The sequence below is a fragment of the Somniosus microcephalus genome, chromosome 5 (assembly GCF_052327205.1).
Source record: "Somniosus microcephalus isolate GS21.2 chromosome 5, FLI_Smic_1.0, whole genome shotgun sequence".
NCBI classification, from domain to species: domain Eukaryota; kingdom Metazoa; phylum Chordata; class Chondrichthyes; order Squaliformes; family Somniosidae; genus Somniosus; species Somniosus microcephalus.
The window spans coordinates 66,264,147-66,288,449 of NC_140991.1; the positions used below are offsets into that span (position 1 = coordinate 66,264,147).

Here is a 24,303-nt window from a genome sequence, read left to right on the forward strand (position 1 = left end):
TCTGTTTCAGCTTTAACAGTTGAAGTCGCTGTCTCAGTTCCTTACTCTGCTTTTCTTTTGCACAGCAGGGTAGCGTGGTGCGCAACTTGCGACCCATTAGGAGTTCAGCAGGTGAAGAACCACAGTCTAAAGGGGAGACTCGGTAGCTCAGCAGGGCGAGATAAGGATCAGACTTGCTTTCTGTTGCTTTCTTCAGTAGCTGTTTGAGAACTTGAACACCTTTCTCTGCCTTACCATTTGACTGAGCATACAGCGGACTGGATGTGATGTGTTGAAAATCATAATGTGCTGCAAACTGTTGCCACTCCTTACAGTTGAAGCACGGACCATTGTCGCTAACGGCAATCCTGGGAATTCCATGTCTGGCAAAGATGGATTTAACATGCATTATGACACTGCTTGCTGATGTGCTTGAGAGCAGCGCCATCTCAGGATAGTTAGAATAGTAGTCAATCACTATTAGATAGTCTTTACCATTCAAATGAAAGAGGTCCATACCAACCTTTTGCCATGGTGCTGTTGGTAAGTCAGCTACTATCATTGGATCCTATTATTGTTTGTTTGGGTGTTTCTGACATGTCTCACATATGCCTATCATGTTCGCAATGTCCTTATTTATGCCAGGCCAATAAACAGTGTCTCTTGCTCTCCTTTTGCATTTTTCAATTCCGAGGTGTCCCTCATGAATCCTTTTGAGCATGTCTTGACATCGAGCCTGTGGAATGACTCTTCTGTTCTGTTTTAGTAATAGTCCACTTGCGACACTTAACTCTGACCTGATGTGATAGTACTTTGGACAGGAACCTTTTGGCCAACCATGATGAATGTTCTCTATTACTGTTTGTAACACTGTGGCCTAGAAATTGAGTTTCCTTAGCACCGATTTTGCGGCGCTAGAGGGCCTAGCGCTGCAATTGGCGCCGGTTCCTAAATTGCCTGGGGCCCTTCCGCGGCGGTAGACTGGTAGCGCTGCGCCGGCACCGATGACGTCATCGGTGTGCGCAGCGTCCCGGTTGCCGTGGTAACCCGGCCCCAAGCCGAAATTCAGTTGCGGCCGCCTCGCCAGTGGCAGCCGCAACTAAGACTCCGGCAAACGAGTGTTGCCGGAGTCTGCGCTGGCGCTTTAAGGAGGCGCGGCGGCCGGCCGCTTTCCCGCCGGCCGCCTGCCCGCAGCTCCCTCCCCGGACTTCTCCCCCCCCCCCCCCCCGGAACAGATGCAAGCCCGGCACTTGTCCGAGGTGCCGGGCTCATTTTTGCAGAGATTTGCGCGGGCCGCGGCCGGGTGCAGGCAGCTCCTCCTTAACGGAAGGAGGAGGCCTGCACTTCCCGAGCCTGCCGCACCGCAGCAGGCGCCGCAGCGCCGGAATAGCGCCGCAATGCGGCGCGTTGCGCCAGTTTTCAGGCGTTAAAACCCTTCAGTAGCGCCGGCAGCCGTTTGGGCGCGGCGCTACTGAATTTTTGGCGCGCGCAAAGGGACTTAGCGCCGGCGCTAACTTCCGGCGCTAAAGCCCTGGCGCAGCGCAAACTCAATTTCTAGGCCTGTATCTTTTACTGTTTCTTCTGCTATTTGCTTTGATTTTGTGTCTGACACGGACAGCGCAGCAGTGACCATACTCACATGAACATCCACGTCTTCCTCAGTAGAGCTCACACGACTCATTGTGGGTGCTCGGGATAGTGCATCTGCTAACACTATGTGTTTGCCTGGTGTGTAGATCAGTTCAAAGTCATATCTTTGCAGCTTCATCATGAGTCGTTGAATCCTTGGAGACATCTCATTCAGATTTTTTTTTATGATGGCAACCAGTGGGCAGTGGTCTGTCTCAACTGTGAAGGTGGGAAGTCCATATATGTAGCCATGGAACTTTTCTAGTCCAACTACCAAGCCTAGACATTCCTTTTCAATCTGGGCGTATCGACACTCAGAATCAGTCATAGACCTGGAGGCATAGGCTGCAGGCTTCCAATCTTCACCCTCTGCTTGTAGCAAGACCGCGCCTAGGCCATCTTTTGATGCATCCGTTGACACTTTGATTCTCTTTGTTGGGTCAAAGAAGGTGAGTACAGATGTGGTTGTCAGTACTGTTTTGAGGTTCATCCACCCTTGTTCATGTCTTTCTGTCCGTTCGAACTCATTTGTTTTATGTAGCAGGTCTCGCAGACAGGCTGTCTTGGCTGACAAGTTAGGAATGAACTTTCCAATGAAGTTTATCATCCCCATGATGCGTAGCACTCCTTTTTTGTCAGTGGGTCGGGGCATGTTGAGTATGGCGTTTACTTTTTCCATATCTGGCTCTATTCCTTTACCAGATAGATTATCTCCTAGGAAAGTGACTTCCTGGACGCCAAACTGACACTTGGCTTTGTTGAGCTTCAGTCCATTCCGGCGTATGCTCTGTAGCACTTTAGTCAGTCTCTCATTGTGTTCTTTCAGTGTGGAGCCCCAGATGATGATGTCATCAACATAGACCCAAACTCCTTCCAGACCTTCAATTATGTGTTCCATCGTTCTATGAAAGATTTCAGATGCAGATATTATCCCGAAAGGCATTCTGAGGAAACAATACCTGCCAAATGGTGTGTTGAAGGTACAGTATTTGGTGCTCTCTTCTTCCAGTTTTAGTTGCCAAAATCCTTGTGAGGCATCGAGCTTTGTGAAGTATCTGGCACCTGACATTTCACTGGTGATTTCTTCTCGCTTGGGAATCTGGCAGTGTTCACGTTTTATGTTTGCATTTAAGTCCTTTGGATCCATGCATACTCTTAGATAATTGTTCTTTTTCTTTACAAATACCATGGAGTTAACCCAGTCTGTTGGCTCTTCGACTTTCCTGATGACTCCTAGTGTGGTCATTCTGTCCAGTTCTTTCTTGAGCCGGTCACGCAGGGGTGCTGGAACTCTCCGTGGAGCATGTACCACTGGCTGAGCATCCTCCTTTAGCTGGATCCTGTAAGTGAATGGTAGAACTCCAAATCCTTTGAACACATCCTGGAAATTACTCACTACAGAATCCATTGAGTCATCTGGTCTGCTTATGGCACAGTTTATACGGTAGACTCTCTTGACCAGTTCTAAGTCCTCACAAGCTTTGTCACCTAGTAGTGAATCAAGTCCTTCAGCCACAACAGAAAATATGAGATGATGCACTTTGTCTTTGACTGTCACTTTGAGTCTGCATACACCTAAGCTATCTATTTTCTGTCCATTATAGTTCTTCAGTAGTACTGACTTTTTCTGTATATTGGACTTTTCTTTCATATTTTCAATGTCACTCATACTGATTAAGTTTGCTTTTGCCCCAGTGTCTAGTTTCAATGTAACTAATGCTCCCTTTACCTGCAGTGGCATCATCCATTTGTCCTCTTTTACTGCATTAATTTTATGTTCAGCATTGTCCATTCCTGAGGGCTGCACATTTTCTGTATCCTTTTTGATATTGTCACATGACACCATTCCTACAAAAAATGTCTCACTTAAATCAGTGTCCTCAATCACATTGACTTGTTGCCCTTTCTTTGTTTTTACTTTTGAAAAGCATTGTTTGGCAAAGTGATTCTTTCCATTACATTTTGTGCGCATTTTTCCAAACGCTGGGCATTGTCTTGGCTGGTGCTGGTAACCACAGCATTTACAATTAAAAATTCCATCCTCCGATTGCTTTGCATTTCTGTTCTGCCCATGTTTCTTCCCCTCGTAGGACACAACACCGACAGCAGCACAGTCACTCATTACAGTCGCATCATTATTAATTTCACTGAAAGTCTTTGCGTGCTGTTGAGCTAGCTCACTGGCATGGCATATTTTCACAGCATCCTCCAATGTTAGTTCGGTTTCTCTCAACCAACATTCCCTGACCTTTTTATCATGAATACCAAACACAATCTGGTCACGAATCATGGATGAGTTCAGTTCAGAGAAATTACATGTCTGTGCTTTCAGTTTCAGATCGGTCACAAAGCTATCAAAAGTCTCATTTTGCTGCTGTGTCTGTGAACGGAACACGTACCTCTCATAGGTCTCGTTCTTTTTGGGAGAACAATGTGTATCAAACTTCTTTAGCACATCGTCCATTTTTTTTCTGTCCTCCTCTTGATCAAATACAAACTTATTAAATACCTCTATCGCCTGCGGGCCTGCAACCGTGAGCAGTAACGCTATGTTCCTTGCGTCTGGCTTCGTACCGAACCCGATGGCAGCAATGTAGAGTTTGAATTGTTGTTTGAAAGTCCGCCAATTGCAGTCGACATTCCCCGTGAGTTTCAAACCCTCCGGTGGCTTCAAATTCTCCATGTCACATTTCACAATATTCAGCCGATATTACCAATCCTGGTACCATGTTATTATGTTCATAAATAAATAGACGTTTTCATTATGAACAGCTAGCTTGAGCTAGTCATTTATTCAGCCATGTGGACTAGTGTACAGGCATCCATCTTGACTACTGCCTTGTGGGTAGCCCACTACTAAACATACAGCTCCACCTAGTGTACCATTCTAGAATGACATGTTACTGATCATTACACTCCTGTGGCTCTCGCCATCATTGAAAGCGCTAGCACCGCCCCCTGCATGTTCTGTCACTGCCACCAAAGATGGGCCAGCTCCCAACTGTAGCACCTTAAAGGGGAAGAAGAGCAGTTGAAAGCAGGTTTCACTTTGTAGAAGCAGATTTTATTTTTGATGTTTTAGTAAAAATACTGGACCATGTTCACTTGCTCTATACTGTTACCAAGATTGTTCACCTTTCCACTCTCCTTAGCAGGGTCAATAAGGCATCCTTAATTGCTTCTGCATATGGAGAAGGCAAGACCTGGGTGGTTCTTGGGTGTTTGTGTTCCCGGTATATTTTGTAAAGAAACTTTGGTGGGCCATCTGGTCTCGTGATCTTTAAGGCCCATATTAAATTACTGCCTGATGCTTGCTCTGTCTGGTGTACACAAGGGTGGAAAGATAATCTGTCTATTGAAGCTGACCTGTTGTTCACTGCTGCTTTATGATTGCACGAGGCGTGCACTCACACTGCAGAGTAAGAGCAGAATGAAGAAATTTGCATAATTTCTTAATGCATCTGAATATAGAACAGCCACAAATTCAAGCTAAATTAGTGGGACTGGGAACTCTCATAAGCTAGACTGACACTTCAGTGCAGTAGTAAGTGGAGTTCTGCATTGTTGGAGGGGCTTTCTTTCAGATGTGATGTTAAACTGAGCCCGGTCTGCCTTTTCAAGTGGATGTAAACAATCCCATGGCAATATTCAAAGATGAAGAGAGATTTCTCCTTGTGTTTCAGCCAACAGTCAACCCTCAACCAACAGCACCAAAACAGATTAAGCGGCTGATGCTTTGGGACATCCTGAGGTCATCAAAAGGTGCCCTTTCTATTTGACTCTGTACCCCTTATTGTTTCGAGCTGTTCTAATTATTTATGTTGCTGCACTCCTGTCCCAAAATCTTCAGGAGAAGCTGTTGGGTCCGTAAGCCAGCGATTGGTGTTGAAGTCGGGGAGAGATGGGCACTGTACAGTGTCAATGAGGTAGCAGCTCTCTGCGTACTGACTGCTAAACCTTCATTATGTTTCAGGAGACAACGAGGTGCCATCTGAGGATGCGCTGATCTTGCAGCTCCAGTTGTCGAAGGGGCAAGAGAAATTTGTGGAAATGTTGAAGAGTCAGCAGAAAGCTATCGGCGATTTACAGCAGGGGCTCACGGAGCAACAGGCCACGTTGATAAACCAGCAACGAGAGATTCTGGGGCAGCAGAGGAAGATGTTTGAACAGCTGGAGCTGGTGAAGGTCCAGTATGGCATGCTCTTCGATACCATTAAGCAGACGTCGCTTTCGAACTTGCAGGCTGAGATTCAGAACCAGTTCGAGTCTCACCTTCAGGGGCTGCAGAGTCAGATACAAAGTCAACTGCAAAAGACATACGCGGTGCATAAAGTGGACGTGGATGCGAAGGTGATTGACATCGGTGACCACCTGCTGGAGTGTGGTTTGTGCCAAAGTGATGAATATTGTGATTTCCAGAAGATGCCGCCCCAGTGCGAGAGGTGTACCATGTGCCCGGCAGGGTTTTTCCAGGTGTCTGAGTGCTCAGCCACCGCTGACCGAATATGCCAGGTAAAGCAGTTCCCCATTTCTCTGCAGTTCAATCTGAAAGGACTCTGTATTAAGCTGCCTCCTTCCTTCTGTCTGTGTATCACTGCCTTGGTTATCATTTCAAATAAGAGTCAAGAATTGGATTTTTTTTATCTCCACTTCTTTGATTTTCTCCTCTTTTTCCCTCCTGTCCTGACTCATACTGGAGTAATAATTCCACGGATGGAAGAGCCCGTCAATACCTTACCCAGATAGTCCTTCATGTGTGAGCTTGTTCGGAGTGTCAGTTGGCTATTTTATCGTGTCAGCTGTCACAGTCGAGCCTGTTCTCATAGGAACAGGAGTAGGCCATTCAGCCCCTCAAGCCTGCTCCGCTATTCTATTAGATCATGGCTGACCTGTACCTCAAACCCTTTTACCCGCCTTAGCTCCATATCCCTTGATACCCTTACCTAACAAATCCACATCCACCTACTCTGGAATCGGCAGTAACCAGTCAGGGGCAGAGGCAGCGGCCGAATTTCTCCCCCCATCCTTATCCAAGGGATTGTAGCATCCCACTGTCAGCCCAGCTGAGATTGAATATCGCAGACTGAGCTAGGGACCTTGAAGCCCTATATGGTTTAGTGCCATACTATTTACCCATCGAGCGATTGGCAGCAATCTCTGTAGCTGGTCCCACTGGGAGTGTCAATGAGTTAGACTCAGCTTCTCATCGAGCAGGTGATGTGATGACAAAAATAATGTATGGCTCAAATTAAATGAAATATGGAAGTTATCCCCCTCCCCTCGCTTCCCCCCCCTCCCCTCGCTTCCCCCCCCTCCCCTCGCTTCCCCCCTCTCCCCTCGCTTTCCCCCCTCCCCTATCTCAAAGAAAGGCACAAAGAAATGAGCACAGGGGTTGGGGAACAGACTTTATTGATGCACAGTAAAGGTGATCGCCCTTAACTGTATACAGAGAGTGAATTTACCGGTTTCTGTATCTTTTGAGTATACTGTGACAAACTGTTGAAAACCATGATCCTTTATACACCATATTTTAACTACATCAAAGGAAAATGTCAAAATTACATATCTATTTCCCAAATCCTCTGAAAACAGACTATCTATGAAAATAGTTTGCAATTGTTTACCTCAGAACCATTTCCCTTACCTACTGTTATCTTTAGCAAAATGATTCACTACCCCTGTTTTATTACCCTGCACTTATTTCTTTCCACAAGCACTTTACATATCAGAAGACAAGCCATGCTTTCTCCTCACAACACTTCAATGTCATCCTGTTTATATCGGAAAGCCTGATAGTGTATTCATTTTACAACACTTCCAGGAAAACCTGTTTAACAAAGAAGTTCGACTGTTAAACCTTGTCCTGGCCAATATTTATCCCTCAATTAACATCACTCAAACAGATTACCTGGTCATTATCACATTACTGTTTGTGGGAGCTTGCTGTGCGCAAATTGGCTGCCGCGTTTCCTACATTACAACAGTGACTACACTTCAAAATGTACTTCATAGGCTGTAAAGCACTTTGGGACGTCCGGTGGTCGTGAACGGCGCTATATAAATGCAAGTCTTTCTTTCTTTCTTTCTTTCTTTTAACTTCCTAAGATCTCCAATGTACTTCTCTCCAGGATGTCTAACATGCTACCATTCCTGATGAGCTCCTGAAGCTCACTATCTACATCCTTTGGGATTGGTTGGTATAGGTGCTACAATAGTTGGTGTGAATGATAGAAACACAGAAAAATAGGAGCCGGAGTAGGCAATTCGGCCCTTCGAGCCTGCTCTGCCGTTCAATATGATCATGGCTGATCCTCTATCTCAATACCATATTCCCGCTCTCCCCTCATACCCCTTGATGCCTTTTGTGTCTAGAAACCTATCTATCTCCTTCTTAAATATATTCAGTGACTTGGCCTCCACAGCCTTCTGTGGTAGAGAATTCCACAGGTTCACCAACCTGAGTGAAGAAATTTCTCTTCATCTCACTCCTAAATGTCCTACCCTGTATCCTGAGACTGTGACCCCACGTTCTAGATCCCCCCAGCCGGGGGAAACATCCTCCCTGCATCCAGTCTGTCTAGCCCTGTCAAAATGTTATACGTTTCAATGAGATCCCCTCTCATTCTTCTAAACTCTAGTGAATATAGGCCTAGTCGACCCAATCTCTCCTCATACGACAGTCCTGCCATCCCAGGAATCAGTCTGGTGAACCTTCGCTGCAGTCCCTCTATGGCAAGTATATCCTTTCTTAGGTAAGGAGACCAAAACTGCACACAATACTCCAGGTGTGGTCTCACCAAGGCCCTGTATAACTGTAGTAAGACATCCTTGCTCCTGTACTCAAATCCTCTTGCAATGAAGGCCAACATACCATTTGTCTTCCTAACTGCTTGCTGCACCTGCATGTTTGCTTTCAGTGACTGGTGTATAAGGACACCCAGGTCCCTTTGTACATCAACATTTCCCAATCTATCACCATTTAAATAATGCTCTGCCTTTCTGTTTTTCCTACCGAAGTGGATAACTTCACATTTATCCACGTTATACTGCATCTGCCATGTATTTGCCCACTCACTCAACTTGCCTTGAAGCCTCTTTGCTTCCTCATCACAACTCACAATCCTACCTAGTTTTGTGTCATCTGGAAACTTGGAAATATTACATTTGGTTCCCTCATCCAAATCATTGATATATATTGTGAATAGCTGGGGTACAAGCACTGATCCCTGCGGTACCCCACTAGTCACCGCCTGCCACCCCGAAAAAGACCCATTTATTCCTACTCTCTGTTTCCTGTCTGTTAACCGATTTTCAATCCATGCCAGTATATTACCCCCAATCCCATGTGCTTTAACTTTCACACGAACCTCTTATGTTGGACTTTATCAAAGGCCTTCTGAAAATCCAAATACACCACATCCACTGGTTCTCCCTTACCTATTCTCCCAGTTACATACTCAAAAAACTCCAGTCGGTTTGTCAAATACGATTTCCCTTTCATAAATCCATGTTGACTTTGTCTAATCCCGTTGATATTTTCTAAGTGTCCTGTTATCTCATCCTTTATAATGGGCTCCAGCACTTTCCCTACTACTGATGTTAGGCTAACAGGTCTGTAGTTCCCTTTTTTTTCTCTCCTTTTTTAAATAGTGGGGTTACATTTGCCACCCTCCAATCTGCAGGAACTGTTCCATAATCTATAGAATTTTGGAAGATGTCAACCAATTCATTCACTATTTCCATGGTTACCTCTTTTAGTACTCTGAGATGCAGATTATCAGGCCCTGGGGATTTATCAGCTTTCAGTCTCATTAATTTCTCCAGCACTATATTTTTACTAATACTAATTTCCTTTAATTCCTCCTTCTCACTAGACCCTTGATTCCCTAGCATTTCTGGGAAGTTATTTGTGTCCTCTTCTGTGAAGACAGAACCAAAGTATTTGTTTAATTGCTCAGCCATTTCCTTGTTCCCCATTATAAATTCTCCCGTTTCTGACTAAGGGACCTACATTTGTCTTCACTAATCTTTTTCTTTTTACATTCTTTTACAGTCCTCTTTTATGTTCCTTGCGAGTTTATTCTCATACTCTATTTTTCTCCTCTTAATCAATCTCTTGGTCCTTTTTTGCTGAATTCTAAACTGCTCCTAATCCTCAGGCTTGCTATTTTTTCTGGCAACTTTATATGACTCCTCTTTGGATCTAATTCTATCCTTAATTTCTTTTGTTAGCCCTGGTTGGGCTGCTTTTCCTTTTGTGTTTTTGTGCTAGAAAGGAATGTATAACTTGCAATTCATGCATTCATTCTTTAAATGTTAGCCATTGCCTATCCACCGTCATGCCTTTCAATGAAGCTCCCCAATCTATCATAACCAACTCACTCCTCATACTTTCCTTTGTTTAGATTTAGGACCCTAGTTTTGGATTGGAGTACTTCACTTTCTATCTTAATGAAGAATTCCCTAAAGGACCCTGCACAAGATTATTAATTAACCCCTTCTCATTGCACAGTACCCAATCTAGGATAAACTGTTCCTTAGTTGGCTCCTCAACATACTGGTCCAAAAAACCATCTCGTACACACTTCAGGAATTCATCCTCCACAGTATTATTGCTAATTTGGTTTGGCCAGTCTATATGTAGATTTAAAGTCACCCATGATTACTGTAGTACCCTTGTTACATGCATCTCTAATTTCCTGTTTAATGCCATCCCCTACATTACAACTACTGTTTGGAGACCTATAAACTACTCCCACCAATGTTTTCTGCCCTTTGGTGCTTCTTAGCTCCACCCAGACTGATTCTACATCTTGATTTTCTGAGCCAATATCCTTTCTCACTATTGCTCTGATTTCATCCTTTACTAACAACGCCACCCCACTTCCTTTTCCTTTTTGCCTGTCCTTCCTAAATATCGAATATCCTTGGATATTCAACTTCTAGCCTTGGTCACCCTGCAGCCATGTCTCTGTATTCGCAATTATATCATATCCGTTTACATCTATTTGCGCTGTTAATTCGTCTACCTTATTACGAAAGCTTCGTGCATTCAGATACAGTGCCTTTAGATTTGTCTTTTTAACATTTTTAGACATCTTAACATTCTTTTGTACTATGGCCCTATTTGTCTTATTACCATTTTTTCTTACCCGGACCCTATTTGTTAGTGCACTCCATTGTTTGTACGCTCTGTCCCTTCCTGACACAATCTGGTTATCCTTACCCCAATCACTTTCCTGCACTGTTTCCTTGTCTTTTCTCTTTAGCATTCTAGATTTCTCTTCACCGGGACCCTCCCCCCCCCCCCCCCTACTTATTTAGTCTGAAGCCCTATGATGCAGGATGCTGCGATGTGTTGTCTTGCTTAGGGCCAGTGTTAGCAAGCTGTGTGATAAATGAGATCCATCAGGTTTCAAGTTTCTATATATCTTTTATTTCTATATCTTTTTTGGATTTGTAGCTAGGAGATACTTGAAATGGAAGTCATTGCTGTCACTGTGTCTATTAAGAATTCCTTAAACTTGTCATATAATATAATTCCTTCATCTTGAAATGTAATGTAATCCACACCAGCCTGTCAAGAGTGGACTTTGATATTCAAATTGGGTGCCCACCTTTGTGTCATTGTCAGAAAATACTCCCTCAACTGATCAAAATTGGCTTGATTAGTTCCTCAGACAATGTTGCCAGTTTTCTTTGAGGGAAAGGGATGGCCATTATTAGTAAAGTGTGTTCTGCTGCCAGGTTGCTCACCGATTTTTGCAAATTTACTTTGACCTGGAGGTGAGAGAATCTGCTAGAAATCAGATATCTGAGAGGCAGCCTTTGAGTCTTTGAGTTATGACTTGATTGACAGCCCTGTATCAAGAGGCTTTCCAGGCTGGGGATAAAAGTAGGACAGCTGCTGACTGACCATTGCTTTAGTTCACTGGGTTAAGTCCCATATCTAAGTCACTCCTGTAAGGTGGAACCGCTTGAAAACGTGTAAAATTATTGAATTTCTTGGCCCTCCGCCAGTTTGGCTCTGTTCCTTTTGTTATGATCTATTTTGTCCTGCCTGTGGAGAAGTAGTTTTGAGATGTTAAAAGTTCAAAGAGCGTGTAGAATGACACACAGGTTTCATAATGGGCACTTATCATCAAGGCCCGTTTTAACTCTGGTGCAGGAATTGGGGGTACGGGGGCTGAATCGGGCGGCAATCCATCCGGCCCATCCTTGAGCGTGAGGCCTGGGAGATTTTAACTCCGGGCCTCTTTTACATGCCCTGTGGCTGACTCCCACCCAATGCCTTGGAATGATGTCCCCGCTAGTGGTGGGGGATTTGGGGGAAGGTCTCCAGCAAGATAAGTACTGACTTGGGGAGGAAGGGGGCAAGATCAGGGGATGTTGGGAAGCCCGAGGCAGGAGCAACCTACAGTATTCTAGTGGGGGCAGGCGGAGCATGCTTGCTCTTCCTGGCCCACAAAGAATCTTTCACAATTTAAAAAAAAATTCACTTACCAGGGCCTCCCAGATCCTTGCTGCTTCCAGTTTTGCTAGCAGGTTGAAGACTGTGCGGTCCTGTGGTTAAAATGGTCTGCGCATCCCGATGCTGTCATTGGAATGCGACTTTACCATTTAAATTAGCCCCAGAGCCTCTGGGGAGGGCGGCCTCCCCGTGCCTGAATTCGGGCAAGTGTAAATGGTGCAGGTGGGAATACGGTGGGAATCCCCTCTTAACATCACCATCTTCACCGCCCCCCCACCATCCGCACCATTCCCACTGTTAAAACCAGCCCTATAGTGTTGGTAAATCAACATGCATTATACAGCTAGGTAGTGATAGAAACATTTATTCCTTTAAGATTTCGGTGTGGCTACAGTTTCGGCTGTAAGTTGCAATCTGAATTTGTGCCATGCTGCAAAGAGCTGTGAGGTTGTCTGAGTGCTTTGGATGGGCAGCAGTGAGTAAGAGACAGTTTCTGAGGAATCATTTGGGGCAACCTTAATTAGGGAGCTGCTCGGTGTTGGAAAGTGTAAGGTAGTCTCACGTTGACAGCTTATCTCCGCTCTGTTATCGCCTTCCACATTTGTAGCCAGGTCGTCTAGGTGCTGCTGACATTATTTGCCTTGCCAGCAATCTCCTGCCAGGCTCGTTGGGCTGCTCTTACCTGGACAGGGGACAGAGCAGAGAAGATTAAGGGGAGATTTGATAGAGGAGTTCAAAATCTAGAAGGGTTTTGATAGAGTAAATAAGGTGAAACTGTGCCCAGTGGCAGAAGGGTCGGTAACCAGAGGTCACAGATTTAAGGTAATTGGCAAAAGAACCAGAGGCATAGAAACATAGAAGATAGGAGCAGGAGTAGGCCATTCGGCCCTTCGAGCCTGCTCCGCCATTCAATGAGATCATGGCTGATCATCCAAATTCAAAACCCTGTCCCTGCCTTCTCCCCATATCCATTGATCCCTTTAGCCTTAAGAAATATATCCAACTCTTTCTTGAATATATTTAATGAACTGGCCTCCACCGCCCTCTGTGGCAGAGAATTCCACAGGTTCACCACTCTCTGGGTGGAGAAATTCCTCCTCATTTCAGTCCTAAATGGCCTACCCCTTATTCTTAGGCTATGACCCCTGGTTCTGGACTCCCCGACCATTGGGAACATCCTTCTAGCATCTAGTCTGTCCAGGTCTGACAGAATTTTATAGGTTTCGATGAGATCCCCTCTCAATCTTCTAAACTCCAGTGAGTATAAGCCCAATCGACACAATCTCTCCTCATACGTCATTCCTGCCATCCCAGGTATCAGCCTGGTGAATCTTCGCTGCACTCCCTCCATGGCAAGAACGTCCTTCCTCAGATAAGGCGACCAAAACTGCACACAATACTCAAGGTGCGGTCTCACCAAGGCCCTGTACAACTGTAGCAAGACATCCTTGTTCCTGTACTCGCACCCTCTTGCTACGAAGGCCAACATTCCATTTGCCTTCTTAACCGCCTGCTGCACCTGCATGCTTACCTTCAGCGACTGGTGCACAAGAACACCCAGGTCTCTTTGCACTTCCCCTTCTCCCAATCTATTGCCATTCAAACAATCTGCCTTCCTGTTTTTGCCACCAAAGTGGATAACCTCACATTTATCCACATTATAGTGCATTTGCCATGTTCCTGCCCAATCACCTAACCTGTCCAAATCGTACTGGAGTTTCATAACCTCCTCCTCACAGCATACCCTCCCACCCAGCTTTGTGTCGTCTGCAAATTTGGAGATATTACATCCAATTCCCTCGTCCAGATCATTAATATATATTGTGAACAGCTGGGGTCCTAGGACCGATCCTTGCGGTACCCCATTAGTCATTGCCTGCCACTCGGAAAATGACCCGTTTATTCCAACTCTTTGCTTTCTGTCCGCCAACCAGTTCTCTATCCAAGTCAATACCTTGCCCCCAATCCCATGTGCCTTAATTTTGCACGCTAATCTCTTATGCGGGACCTTATCGAAAGCCTTCTGAAAGTCCAAATACACCACATCCACTGATTCTCCCTTATCTATTTTACCAGTTACATCCTCAAAAAATTCCAGTAGATTAGTCAAGCATGATTTATCTTTTGTAAATCCATGTTGACTTTGTCCGATCCTGTCACTGCTTTCTAAGTGCTCTGCTATTGCATCTTTTATAATGGACTCTAGCATTTTCCCCACTACCGATGTCGGACTTACCGGTCTATAATTCCCCGCTTTTTCTCTGCCACCTTTTTTGGATAGTGGGGTAACATTAGCTACCCTCCAATCCATGGGTACTGTTCCAGAGTCTATCGAGTTCACGAAGATGACCAGCAATGCATCTACTATTTCTAGGGCCACTTCCTTAAGTACCCTGGGATGTAGATTATCAGACCCTGGGGATTTATCGGCCTTCAGTCCCATCAATTTTCCTAACACCATTTCCCTACAAATACTGATTTCTTTCAGTTCCACCCTTTCATCAGACCCTATGTTCCCCGGCATTTCTGGGAGGTTATTTGTGTCCTCCTTTGTGAAGACAGAACCAAAATATGTATTTAGTTGGTCTGCCATTTCTTTGTTCCCCATTATAAATTCCCCCGATTCTGACTGCAAGGGACCTACGCTTGACTTCACCAATCTTTTTCTCTTCACATATCTATAAAAGCTTTTACAGTCAGTTTTTATGTTCCCTGCAAGTTTACTCTCATATTCTATTTTTCCTTTCTTAATTAATCCCTTTGTCCTCCTTTGTTGAATCCTAAACTGCTCCCAATCCTCAGGATTATTGCTTTTTCTGGCCAATTTGTATGTCCTCTCCTTGGATCTTATGCTATCCCTAATTTCACTTGTTAGCCACGGTTGAGTCACCTTTTTTGTTTTATTTTTATGCCAAACTGGGATGAACAACTTCTGTAGTTCATCCATTCGGTCTTTGAATGTTTGCCATTGCCTATCCACCGTCAACCCTTTGAGTGCCATTCCCCAATCAATCCTACCCAACTCGCTCCTCAGACCATCGTAGTTTCCTTTATTTAAATTGAGGACCCTAGTTTCTGAGTCAACTACTTCATTCTCCATCTTAATGAAGAATTCGAGCATATTATGATCGCTCCGACCCAAGGGGCCTCGTACAACAAGATTGCTAATTAATCCTTTCTCGTTACCTAATACCCAGTCTAAGATGGCCTGATCTCTGGTTGGTTCCTCGACATATTGGTCCAGGAAACCATCCCGTAAACACTCCAGGAATTCCTCCTCCACAGTATTGTTACTAATTTGGTTAGCCCAATCTATATGTAGATTAAAGTCACCCATGATGACTGCTGTGCCCTTATTGCATGCTTCTTTAATTTTCCTTTTAATGCCATCCCCAACCTCCGCCTTACTGTTTGGAGGTCTATATACCACTCCCACTAATGTTTTTTTCCCCTTAGTATTTCTCAATTCTACCCATACAGATTCCACATCATCAGAGCTAATATCCTTCATTACAATTGTGTAAATCTCTTCTTTAACCAGTAATGCTACCCCACCTCCCTTTCCTTTTTGCCTATCTTTCCTGAATATCGAATACCCCTGGATGTTGAGTTCCCAGTCTTGGCCATCCTTGAGCCACGTTTCCGTAATCCCAACCAAATCATATTCGTTTACCTCTATTTGCGCAGCCAATTCATCCACCTTATTACATATGCTCCTCGCATTAAGATACAAAGCCATCAGGCTTGTTGTTTTAACGCTCATAGACCTATTAGAATTATTACTTACTGTAGCCACGTTTGATTTAAACCGTTGATTTCTCTGACTGCCACTTTTGTTTTTCTCCTTCCTATCTTTTGCTTTTATCCTTGTTTCCCTTTCCTCTGTCTCCCTGCTCAGGTTCCCAACCCCCTGCCATTTTAGTTTAAATCCTCCCCCACAGCACTAGCAAACACTCCCCCTAGGACATCGGTTCCAGCCCTGCCCAGGTGCAGACCGTCCGGTTTGAACTGGTCCCACCTCCCCCAGAACCGGTTCCAATGTCCTAGGAACTTGAATCCCTCCCCCTGGCACCCTTCCTCTAGCCACGTATTCATCTGAAGTATCCTTCTATTTCTACTCTGACTAGCACGTGGCACTGGTAGCAATCCTGAGATTACTGCCTTTGAGGGCCCTGTTTTTTAATTTACCTCCTAACTCCCTATATTCTGCTTTTAGGACCTAATCCCGCTTTTTACCTATATCGTTGGTGCCTATATGCACCACGACAACTGGCTGTTCACCCTCCCCTTCCAAGATGTTCTACAGCCGCTCTGAGACATCCTTGACCCTTGCACCAGGGAGGCAACACACCATCCTGGAGTCTCATTTGCGGCCGCAGAAACGCCTATCTATTCCCCTTACAATAGAATCCCCTATTACTATAGCTCTAACCACTCTTTCCTCCCATTCTGTGCAGCAGAGCCACCCCTGGTGCCAGGAAGTTGGCTGCTGCTGCCTTCCTCTGATAAGCCATCCCCTCCAACAGTACACAAAGTGGTGTATCTGTTGGAGAGGGGGATGGCCACAGGGAACCCCTGCACTACCTGCCTGCGCCTAGTACTCTGCCTGTTGGTCACCCGTTCCCTTTCTTCCTGTCCAACCTCTACCTGTGGTGTGTCCAACTCCCTAAACGTGCTATTCACGATGTCCCGAGCATCGCGAACGCTCCAGTATGCATCCAATCGCAGCTCCAGTGCCGCAATGCGGTCTGTCAGTAGCTGCAGCTGGGTGCACTTCCTGCACACGTAGTTGTCAGGGACATGCGCAGCGAGTTGTTATGATCTGGAATGCACTGCCTGACAGGGTGGTGGATGCAGATTCAATAATAACATTCAAAAGGGAATTGGATAAATACTTGAAAAGGAAAAAATTGTAGGGCTATGGGAAAAGAGCAGAGGAATGGGACTAATTGGATAGCTCTTTTGGCATGATGGGCCGAATGGCCTCCTTCTGTGCTGTATCATTCTATCATTCTATGAATCTAGGATGCCCTTCAGTGCCTGCGATTTTCTAATGTGGCGGCACCGGTCAAGGCTCCTTTGCAAGTGGGCGTGTACTTGAATAATTTAGGCTAATACTACTGCAAGTCACATGTTGTCTTATCTCCATACATTCCAGCTAGCATGTGTTTATATAATAGAATTTCAGAGCACCAATAAGATCACATTGTCTTAAATTACTTTCAATCACAGCTTTCTATTCATTTTGTCTTAAATCCAGGACAAAGATGAGTGTCTGGAGTCAGCAGATCTTTGTGGCGATCGGATAAAATGTCTTAACACTCCAGGTGGGCACTTTATAATCTCTGTTAGTCTCAAAGTGGAAAGTGCCAGGCCCTGATGACAGCGTGCTTCAGTCAGTCTCTCTCTCTCTCCTGCTCTTTTTAACAGGTGGATTCAGGTGCCTGGGTGTTGCTGAAAGGGACATGGCCTCGGGGTTATGTGGGCACAGCTACTTCTTCAACAGAGAAATGCAGGAATGCCAGGCCTGTTCGCTGTGTGAGGAAGGCACAGTGGCTCTCCGGTGCTCCCTGCGCAGTGATACCGTTTGCACCCAGTCGCCCGAAAACCGGATCTCAGAATCGTGGTCGATGAACACCGAGGACCCGTCGCTTAACCTTGGACAGAGCCCCGTTCACCTGGGCTTGAACCTGCCCTTAAAGGGAAAGCCCCTGTCCGACCTGGCAACCAACGAAGATGGCAGCTTGGTCTTCAGGCAGCACGGACTGATCTGGGCCGATTACAACTTTGCCGTTAGGCACAACTGCAGAAACTTCCTCCAGCTTTCGTTGAGGCTGAACGAGGAGGAGGAGGAGGGTCAGGACCTCGGCAGCGTCCGTGTTGAGCAGCCCGAGGGGAAGTACTACCAGAGCGGCAGCGTGAGCGGCTCAGCCGAGGTGGAGCCCAGCCACATGCTTCACCTCTTCGTGAAAAGCCCCAATCAGTTCTGTAACCAAAGTAGCGACCTCAACTTCTACCACCTCCACAACCCATTCAGCTTCTTCTGGCTGTCCCACGACACGGGGGCGGTGGCCATGAGCGCGCACATGGCAAGCTCAGTTCACTACCAGACCAACTATCGGCCTGTCTTCAAGGTCATTTCTCTCTCCGATCCCTACATGATCACCTTGTTCCACGACGGCAGGGCTGTGAGATTCACTGAGCAAGGGGTCATAAAGTTCGTGTATCACCAGGCGCTGTACGCAATGGGCCACACGTGCGTTCGCGAAGGCTTCACATTACTTTCCTACATCAACAGGAATGGGACGAACGAAGAGTTGACGCAAGTTTATAAATCTGGTGTCAACTATCGGGATACCTCGATTTCTGCCTCTGGAGCTGCCATGGTAAATGGCGGAGACACGATCAGCTTTCAGATCCACTCTCCTCCGCAGTGCAGTGTACGCTACTTTGGAGACACATCTGGGATCAGCGTTTTCAGCCTAATTTGGATCCCATCGGCGGTTTCCTCGGCCCTTTCGCTCGCAGTTTCGGGGTCTGCATTACCAACGGGGGCTGTGAGGAATAAGTTTCTCAGTTTTCAGGAGGTTTCGCCAGCGGCAGAGCAGAGCCAGGTGGCGCTGGTGACGTCCGGGCAGTTTGCACACAAGCACGTCCTGTTCCGCGACAGCGGAGTGGCCAGCCTTGCGTTCAACATCAAACTGATTCACTCTTGTGATATCGTCAAAGTCACCCTGAACCGGTTGCAGAGCGATCACATCCAGCCGTCTGCTGTCGCACGCCAAATTGGAGGTCAGATGCCTGCAGGTAGCCAGTGGACAAGCGTCGGTCTACGTGCTTCGTTTGGTGTCCGGAACGGCACAATGGCAGCCATCTCCCTGGACTGTGTACGAGGGCGGATTAATCAGATTGCACACGGTCACGGGACCAACCTCTCCATTTTATGGGTTTCATCCTGAATCATACGGTTGAATGGAGGAGAGTCTTCAGCACTTGCGTGAAGGTACATTAAGCCAATAAAGCATCATTGAAGTTACAAATAAAAACAGAAAATGCTGGAAACACTCAGCAGGTCAGGCAGCATCTGTGGAGAGAGAAACATGAGTCAACGTTTCAGTATCGATGACCCTTCGTCAGAATTGAAGTTACAACTGGTTTCAGATAATTGACTTCCTATTACAGCTGATGAAGGTTTTGAAGTTCCTTACTGTGATCTTTGGTGGGGGGTGATGGGGGAAAGTAGCACAGTTGAAAGCAATGGATGCCAAAATGAATGCTGTGCCCCTCCCTCCCCCTCCACCCTGCAGTGTAAAATACAGTTGGATATTAAGCCAGACAAATGGAAAGAAATTGATGGCAAAAGAGAATCCAAATTGACTATGCGTTTGCTGCAAGATTTCAAATGTACATTGTAACTGCTGCTTTAGGGAATATTGTGTCAAGGATCCAAAATTGTGACGCAGCAGACATTTTTGTGGTACAGATCTCATCGCTTATAGAATGTGGCTTCTGTGTAGTGACCTTTTGCTCCGTTATTTCCAGCTCCTCTCTGACCTGCAGCTCTATTTAAACTGTAGTCAGTGCTTAGTACAAACTGTAACCCCCCTCGCCACTTATTAGAAGGGCTTAAAAACACAAAAGGCAATTGAACATTAACGAGATGTTATTTACTTAATGTTTGTTCTTGCGTTCAGTGCACCTTAATGAGGTGCGAACTCGTGAGTAAGCATAGCTGTTCCTGCCTGAAATAAACGGAGCACTTAAGACACTATAACCAGCAACTTTGAAATTGATGTTAATACAAATGGATAGTGGTTATCACTTGTTGGCCGATAGAAGCGACTACCCGTTTTAAGTGGTGGGCATTGTGCCTCAAATGTATCTCCTCCTTTACGGTGGGAGGTGTCCTCTGGGGGTGTGCTGGGGCTCACTGCTGCTGGGAAATATTTACAGTTTCTACCTCTTCACATGCAGGCAATAAGAACAATTGACTACAGGCTGGACACGATTTTGAACAATATAAATGAGGTTTTCATCCTCTGCTGTGAGCTCTGTTGAAAACATAACCACAGCTCTTCCATGGCGAATTTTTGTTCTACTTTTGCTTCCTGGTGTGGTGATTAAATTGCCTCTTGTTTGGCCCTTGGCACCGCACCAGCTGTTAAATGTGAAAATTCAATTCAATTGGCACTGCCAACTGATCACTCAAATGGCGGAGAAAAATTGCTCTGGTCGCTATGTGTAGCAAAGTTATAAACATGTTCTTTGTGAATGTATTTACTGTTGCTGCACATAGCAAGCAGAGTGATTCTTCCCACCGACACATCCACACATGCAGGAAGCCAGTGGAAAATGGAACTGTAGGCGATGGGACGGTTTCTAAAGAAAATGTGATTGTCACGCATTTTTCACTCATTTGTTTCATGCAGGGTGAACAAGGAAAGTAATTACCTTTTTAAATATCTATAATAAGGCCGTACATACATTGGCTTTGAAATTTGCTGTGTGAATATTAGTGTACAAATGTTTATTGTGTCCCTATACAGATTCTTTGTTAATTTTTGAATGGAATCGTTAATCCACTTAATCAAATAGTGGAGGACGGAAACAAACAGAAACAGGCTCAGCGCTAATAATCACACAGTATAATTTCAAGATCTTAGTGGTCACAGACGCTTGTAGGGATAAAAGGGTTATCACAGAAAAACAGCTGGAAAGGATCCTGAAAAGAGGGGTAACAAAGTGGCATATGAAACTTCTTTTTACAAAAGGGATTTTATTTTGGTTGTTACTGAGCCCAGGTACTAAACAAGTTAACGATGTCCATGTTTTAGTCAAGGCCACGCTTACTGCAATTATGTTTTCTATTAAAACTAATAAGAATCATATGCATGTTTCTATTTCAAATCCTGTGCCAAAAATGTACAGTGAATGTTTGATGACACTTTGATGCTGTTTTCATTTTTTATTAACTAAATAACATGTTAGAACAGCACTACTGTCACCAAATCACCAGTATAACCTGTTTATACTATTTATTATATAAACATCGTAGGTTAAACAATATATTGTAGAAAGGATTTTAAAAAATGTTTTATTTCCAAATATTTGTATTACTTTATTTGCTATAATAAAATATTATAACCACCAAAAGTGTCAACTTGGAAATATTTTGAGATAGAACTGTAATTCTTATTGGGGTGACATCATGGGGCTACCATCACAATTACACTTGTTTAGTCATTCACAAATCAACAGTTAGAGTGGCCCAGTGCAGATGATGGCCTATCCACAGAACAGCGGCTCATGTCTACTAATGTCAAACATCACCCACCTATTTTGTTTGTCATGCCTAGTTAATCAACTGATTAGTTATTTTTCATTATTTTTTGCATTCTAACCCCATGTTTGCCTACATAACAACAGTAACTACACCTTGAAAGTAATTAATTGGTGCTATATAAATGTAAATTCTTTCTTGAGTTAGGACAGTGGGATATCCCAGGCTGTAAATTTCTCCATGGATACAGTTGCTATGACTTCATATTGACAATAGTGGACCAGAGTAAGTTTCCCAGGTGTTGGTTTTACCTTTTTTTAAGGATGGTTGTTTCAGAAAAGGGGAGAGACTGGGATAGACTCATCTTTTAAAGGCGTTCCCCCTTGTGAATGCCAGCTAAGCCATGAGCTTGGAGATAGGATGGAAGGAGTGGCTTATCCTTCAGGCAATCGCTTCAAGAAATCGAGGTGCCCAGAGCAAGACTTATGACACCTGCTGATGTTGAGCCCTGCTTTGGGTAAAGTTATCTGTGGTCCTTGAGAAGGACACATCCGAAGTCTCCTGCCCCTTTGGTTCTTCTGTTTCAAATTATAAAGCTGGACACAACATTGGACCAAGTCTCCAGCCGGTAGAGACACCAAGGCAGAGTAATGGTAGATTTAAGCTACCACTTCCTAGAGTTCACGTTAATACTTTATGGAGAAAGTATATGCTACTTGAATGTACATCATAGATTTCAAAGATGCATGCTTCCATATACCCATGGCTGTTCTGGATTTTCTCCCCAAATATTATTTATATATATAGCACACTTCCTGGAGAAATGATCCTTTAGATTTAGGTAAATGCTCAGTTATAAATAATGGGTAAATTTCCTCTGTGATATGTGTAGGGCAATCATACTCTGTTAAAAATTGGGTTTAAAGTTTTGTTACACTTAACACGGAGCAAATCTTCCCCCATAGTGCTGGAGTGCCACTGTGATAGTCCGCAGTGCCTGCTGTTAAATTTTTCAGTCTTTATAGAAACTGTTTGGATTCCACTGATCATTCTTTTAAGTGTTGTAGACTGTTAATCATCACATGGGAATTGCACAACTGAAGTCTTTGGTTCACTGGAATCTGAAAGTCTGCCAAGCCAATTGCTAAATTAAAATCAGGTGTCCAGAGACTAATATTGCAGATGTGTTGAAACAGAAACCAAATAGAAGTCTGTACCTACCAGTAAGGTTGTCTCAACTTATTACAGCTTCTGTTCTCTTGTAGTAAGTTGAAAATAAGAAATTTGCTAGCTTTTGTTTTCTCCATTTGGTGAGACGGGATACCTGTCTTCCATAAATGAAGGTCAGCTGTGGCAAACCGTACTTGAGAAAAGCAGGATGACTCAATACAAGATGGTTCATTCAGCTACTCTCAATTACCTTACAATACGAGCTGGGTGACTCAGTTATCTTCCTTTAGGAAGTTGGCGACTCAGTTATCTCACAACTGGAAAGGGTAACACACAGGTACAAAAGCAAAATACTGCAGATGCTGGAAATCTGAAATAAAAACAAAATGCTGGAAATACTCAGCAGGTCAGGTAGCATCTGTGGAGTGAGAAACAGAGTTAATGGCCCAGAAATTCGGGTTGGAGGCTTCCCGCGGGTGCAAGCCTCTGACCTGCACTTACCTAGCGCGCCGGCCGTTAAGCTGTGGGCCTGCTCCAACTGCCGGCGCGCAGTGCTTGCGTATCCCAGGGGCGCAGTTAGTTCGAAGCATCCCCTTGGATCATGTGGGCCATGGAGAGCCAATGGTAGCAGGGAAATGTCCAATCATAAAATTGACAGGAAGAGCTGTCAAAACCATAAATACTATAAGCTCCAAAACATCACTAAAACTTCAAATAATTTTTTCATTAAATCACATTTTTAAAATAACTATAAATTATATAAAATAACTATTTTAAACAATAATTTAAATTTTTGAAAAAATTAATTACATTTTCTAACGGGGCTAAAAATAAACTTACCTTTCTTTAAAGTATTTAAAAATAATAAACCTGTGGAAAAAATGTTTTAATTTTAATTAATTCACCACTTACCTTGTTAAGAGCAGGCCTTGCGCCTGCTTTTTATATGTGTAACTCCTGGAGACATACCCACCTGGAAAAACCTGGAAAAAAACGCAAGTTCAATGCGCACGCGCTGCCTCTCCGGCGCACGTGTTCCACCTCTGAACCCCTTCTTTCAAGGGAATGGAAGTTCCGGTTTCCCGCGCATGCGCAGTGCATGCACGAAACCGGCACTTCCATTGGGCCTACAGGTGAGTACCCCATGCGTACTCACCCGTGGAGACCCGAATTTCTGGGCCATTAATGTTTCAGGTCGAGCCCTTTCGTCAGAACTGAAGGATAATACAAGTGTTCTCCAATAGATAAGTTAGCACGATGGACTAGTTATCCTTAATAGACAAATTAAGTGACAATTGCATGAACCTTACTATTCAGTCATCAGGAGTGTATGAAATATAAATATCATGTGGAAGACTTGGGAGCATTTGTAAATGTTCTGTAAACATTATATGATCACTTTGAAAGGGGACATACTGAAGTTGCTCATTGTCTTTGGCAGTTACACTGTTGTTACGCCATTATTACACCAAAAAGATTGAGGAACTATTTGTTTTAGTACATTACTTATACTCCATTATTGCGCTAAATGCAAATTCCCTCGATCTTTTTAACAATGCGAATCTTATGCCTATCAAAGCCTCTCGCGGCTTATTTGCATAGCTGTACTGTTCACGTGCATGGACATTTCCTGGGTTTACGTCACTCCTCCAATCAAGAGTAACTTTTTACCCAAAAAACAATAGTCTAACAGCTCCCTCCAGCACTTCAAACAAGTGTAAGTGAGGAGTTGGTGAGCTGCAGGGGGCACCAACCTCACTTACTGATTACAGGC

The 24,303-nt window shown here is 44.5% G+C and overlaps 1 protein-coding gene across 1 annotated transcript in view; it reads left to right on the forward strand.

Annotated features, from left to right (window-relative positions):
• The window catches only part of nell3 (NELL (neural EGFL like) family member 3), a 41,613-nt gene extending 20,387 nt beyond the window's left edge, over positions 1-21,226 (forward strand). The window contains exons 3-5 of the mRNA XM_085987736.1: positions 5,582-6,120; positions 17,340-17,406; positions 17,510-21,226. Of these exons, the coding sequence (XP_085843862.1) occupies positions 5,582-6,120; positions 17,340-17,406; positions 17,510-19,038 (2,135 nt within the window). The 3' untranslated portion in view covers positions 19,039-21,226. The remainder of the gene's footprint in view (positions 1-5,581; positions 6,121-17,339; positions 17,407-17,509) is intronic.
• Positions 21,227-24,303: the final 3,077 nt, after the last annotated feature.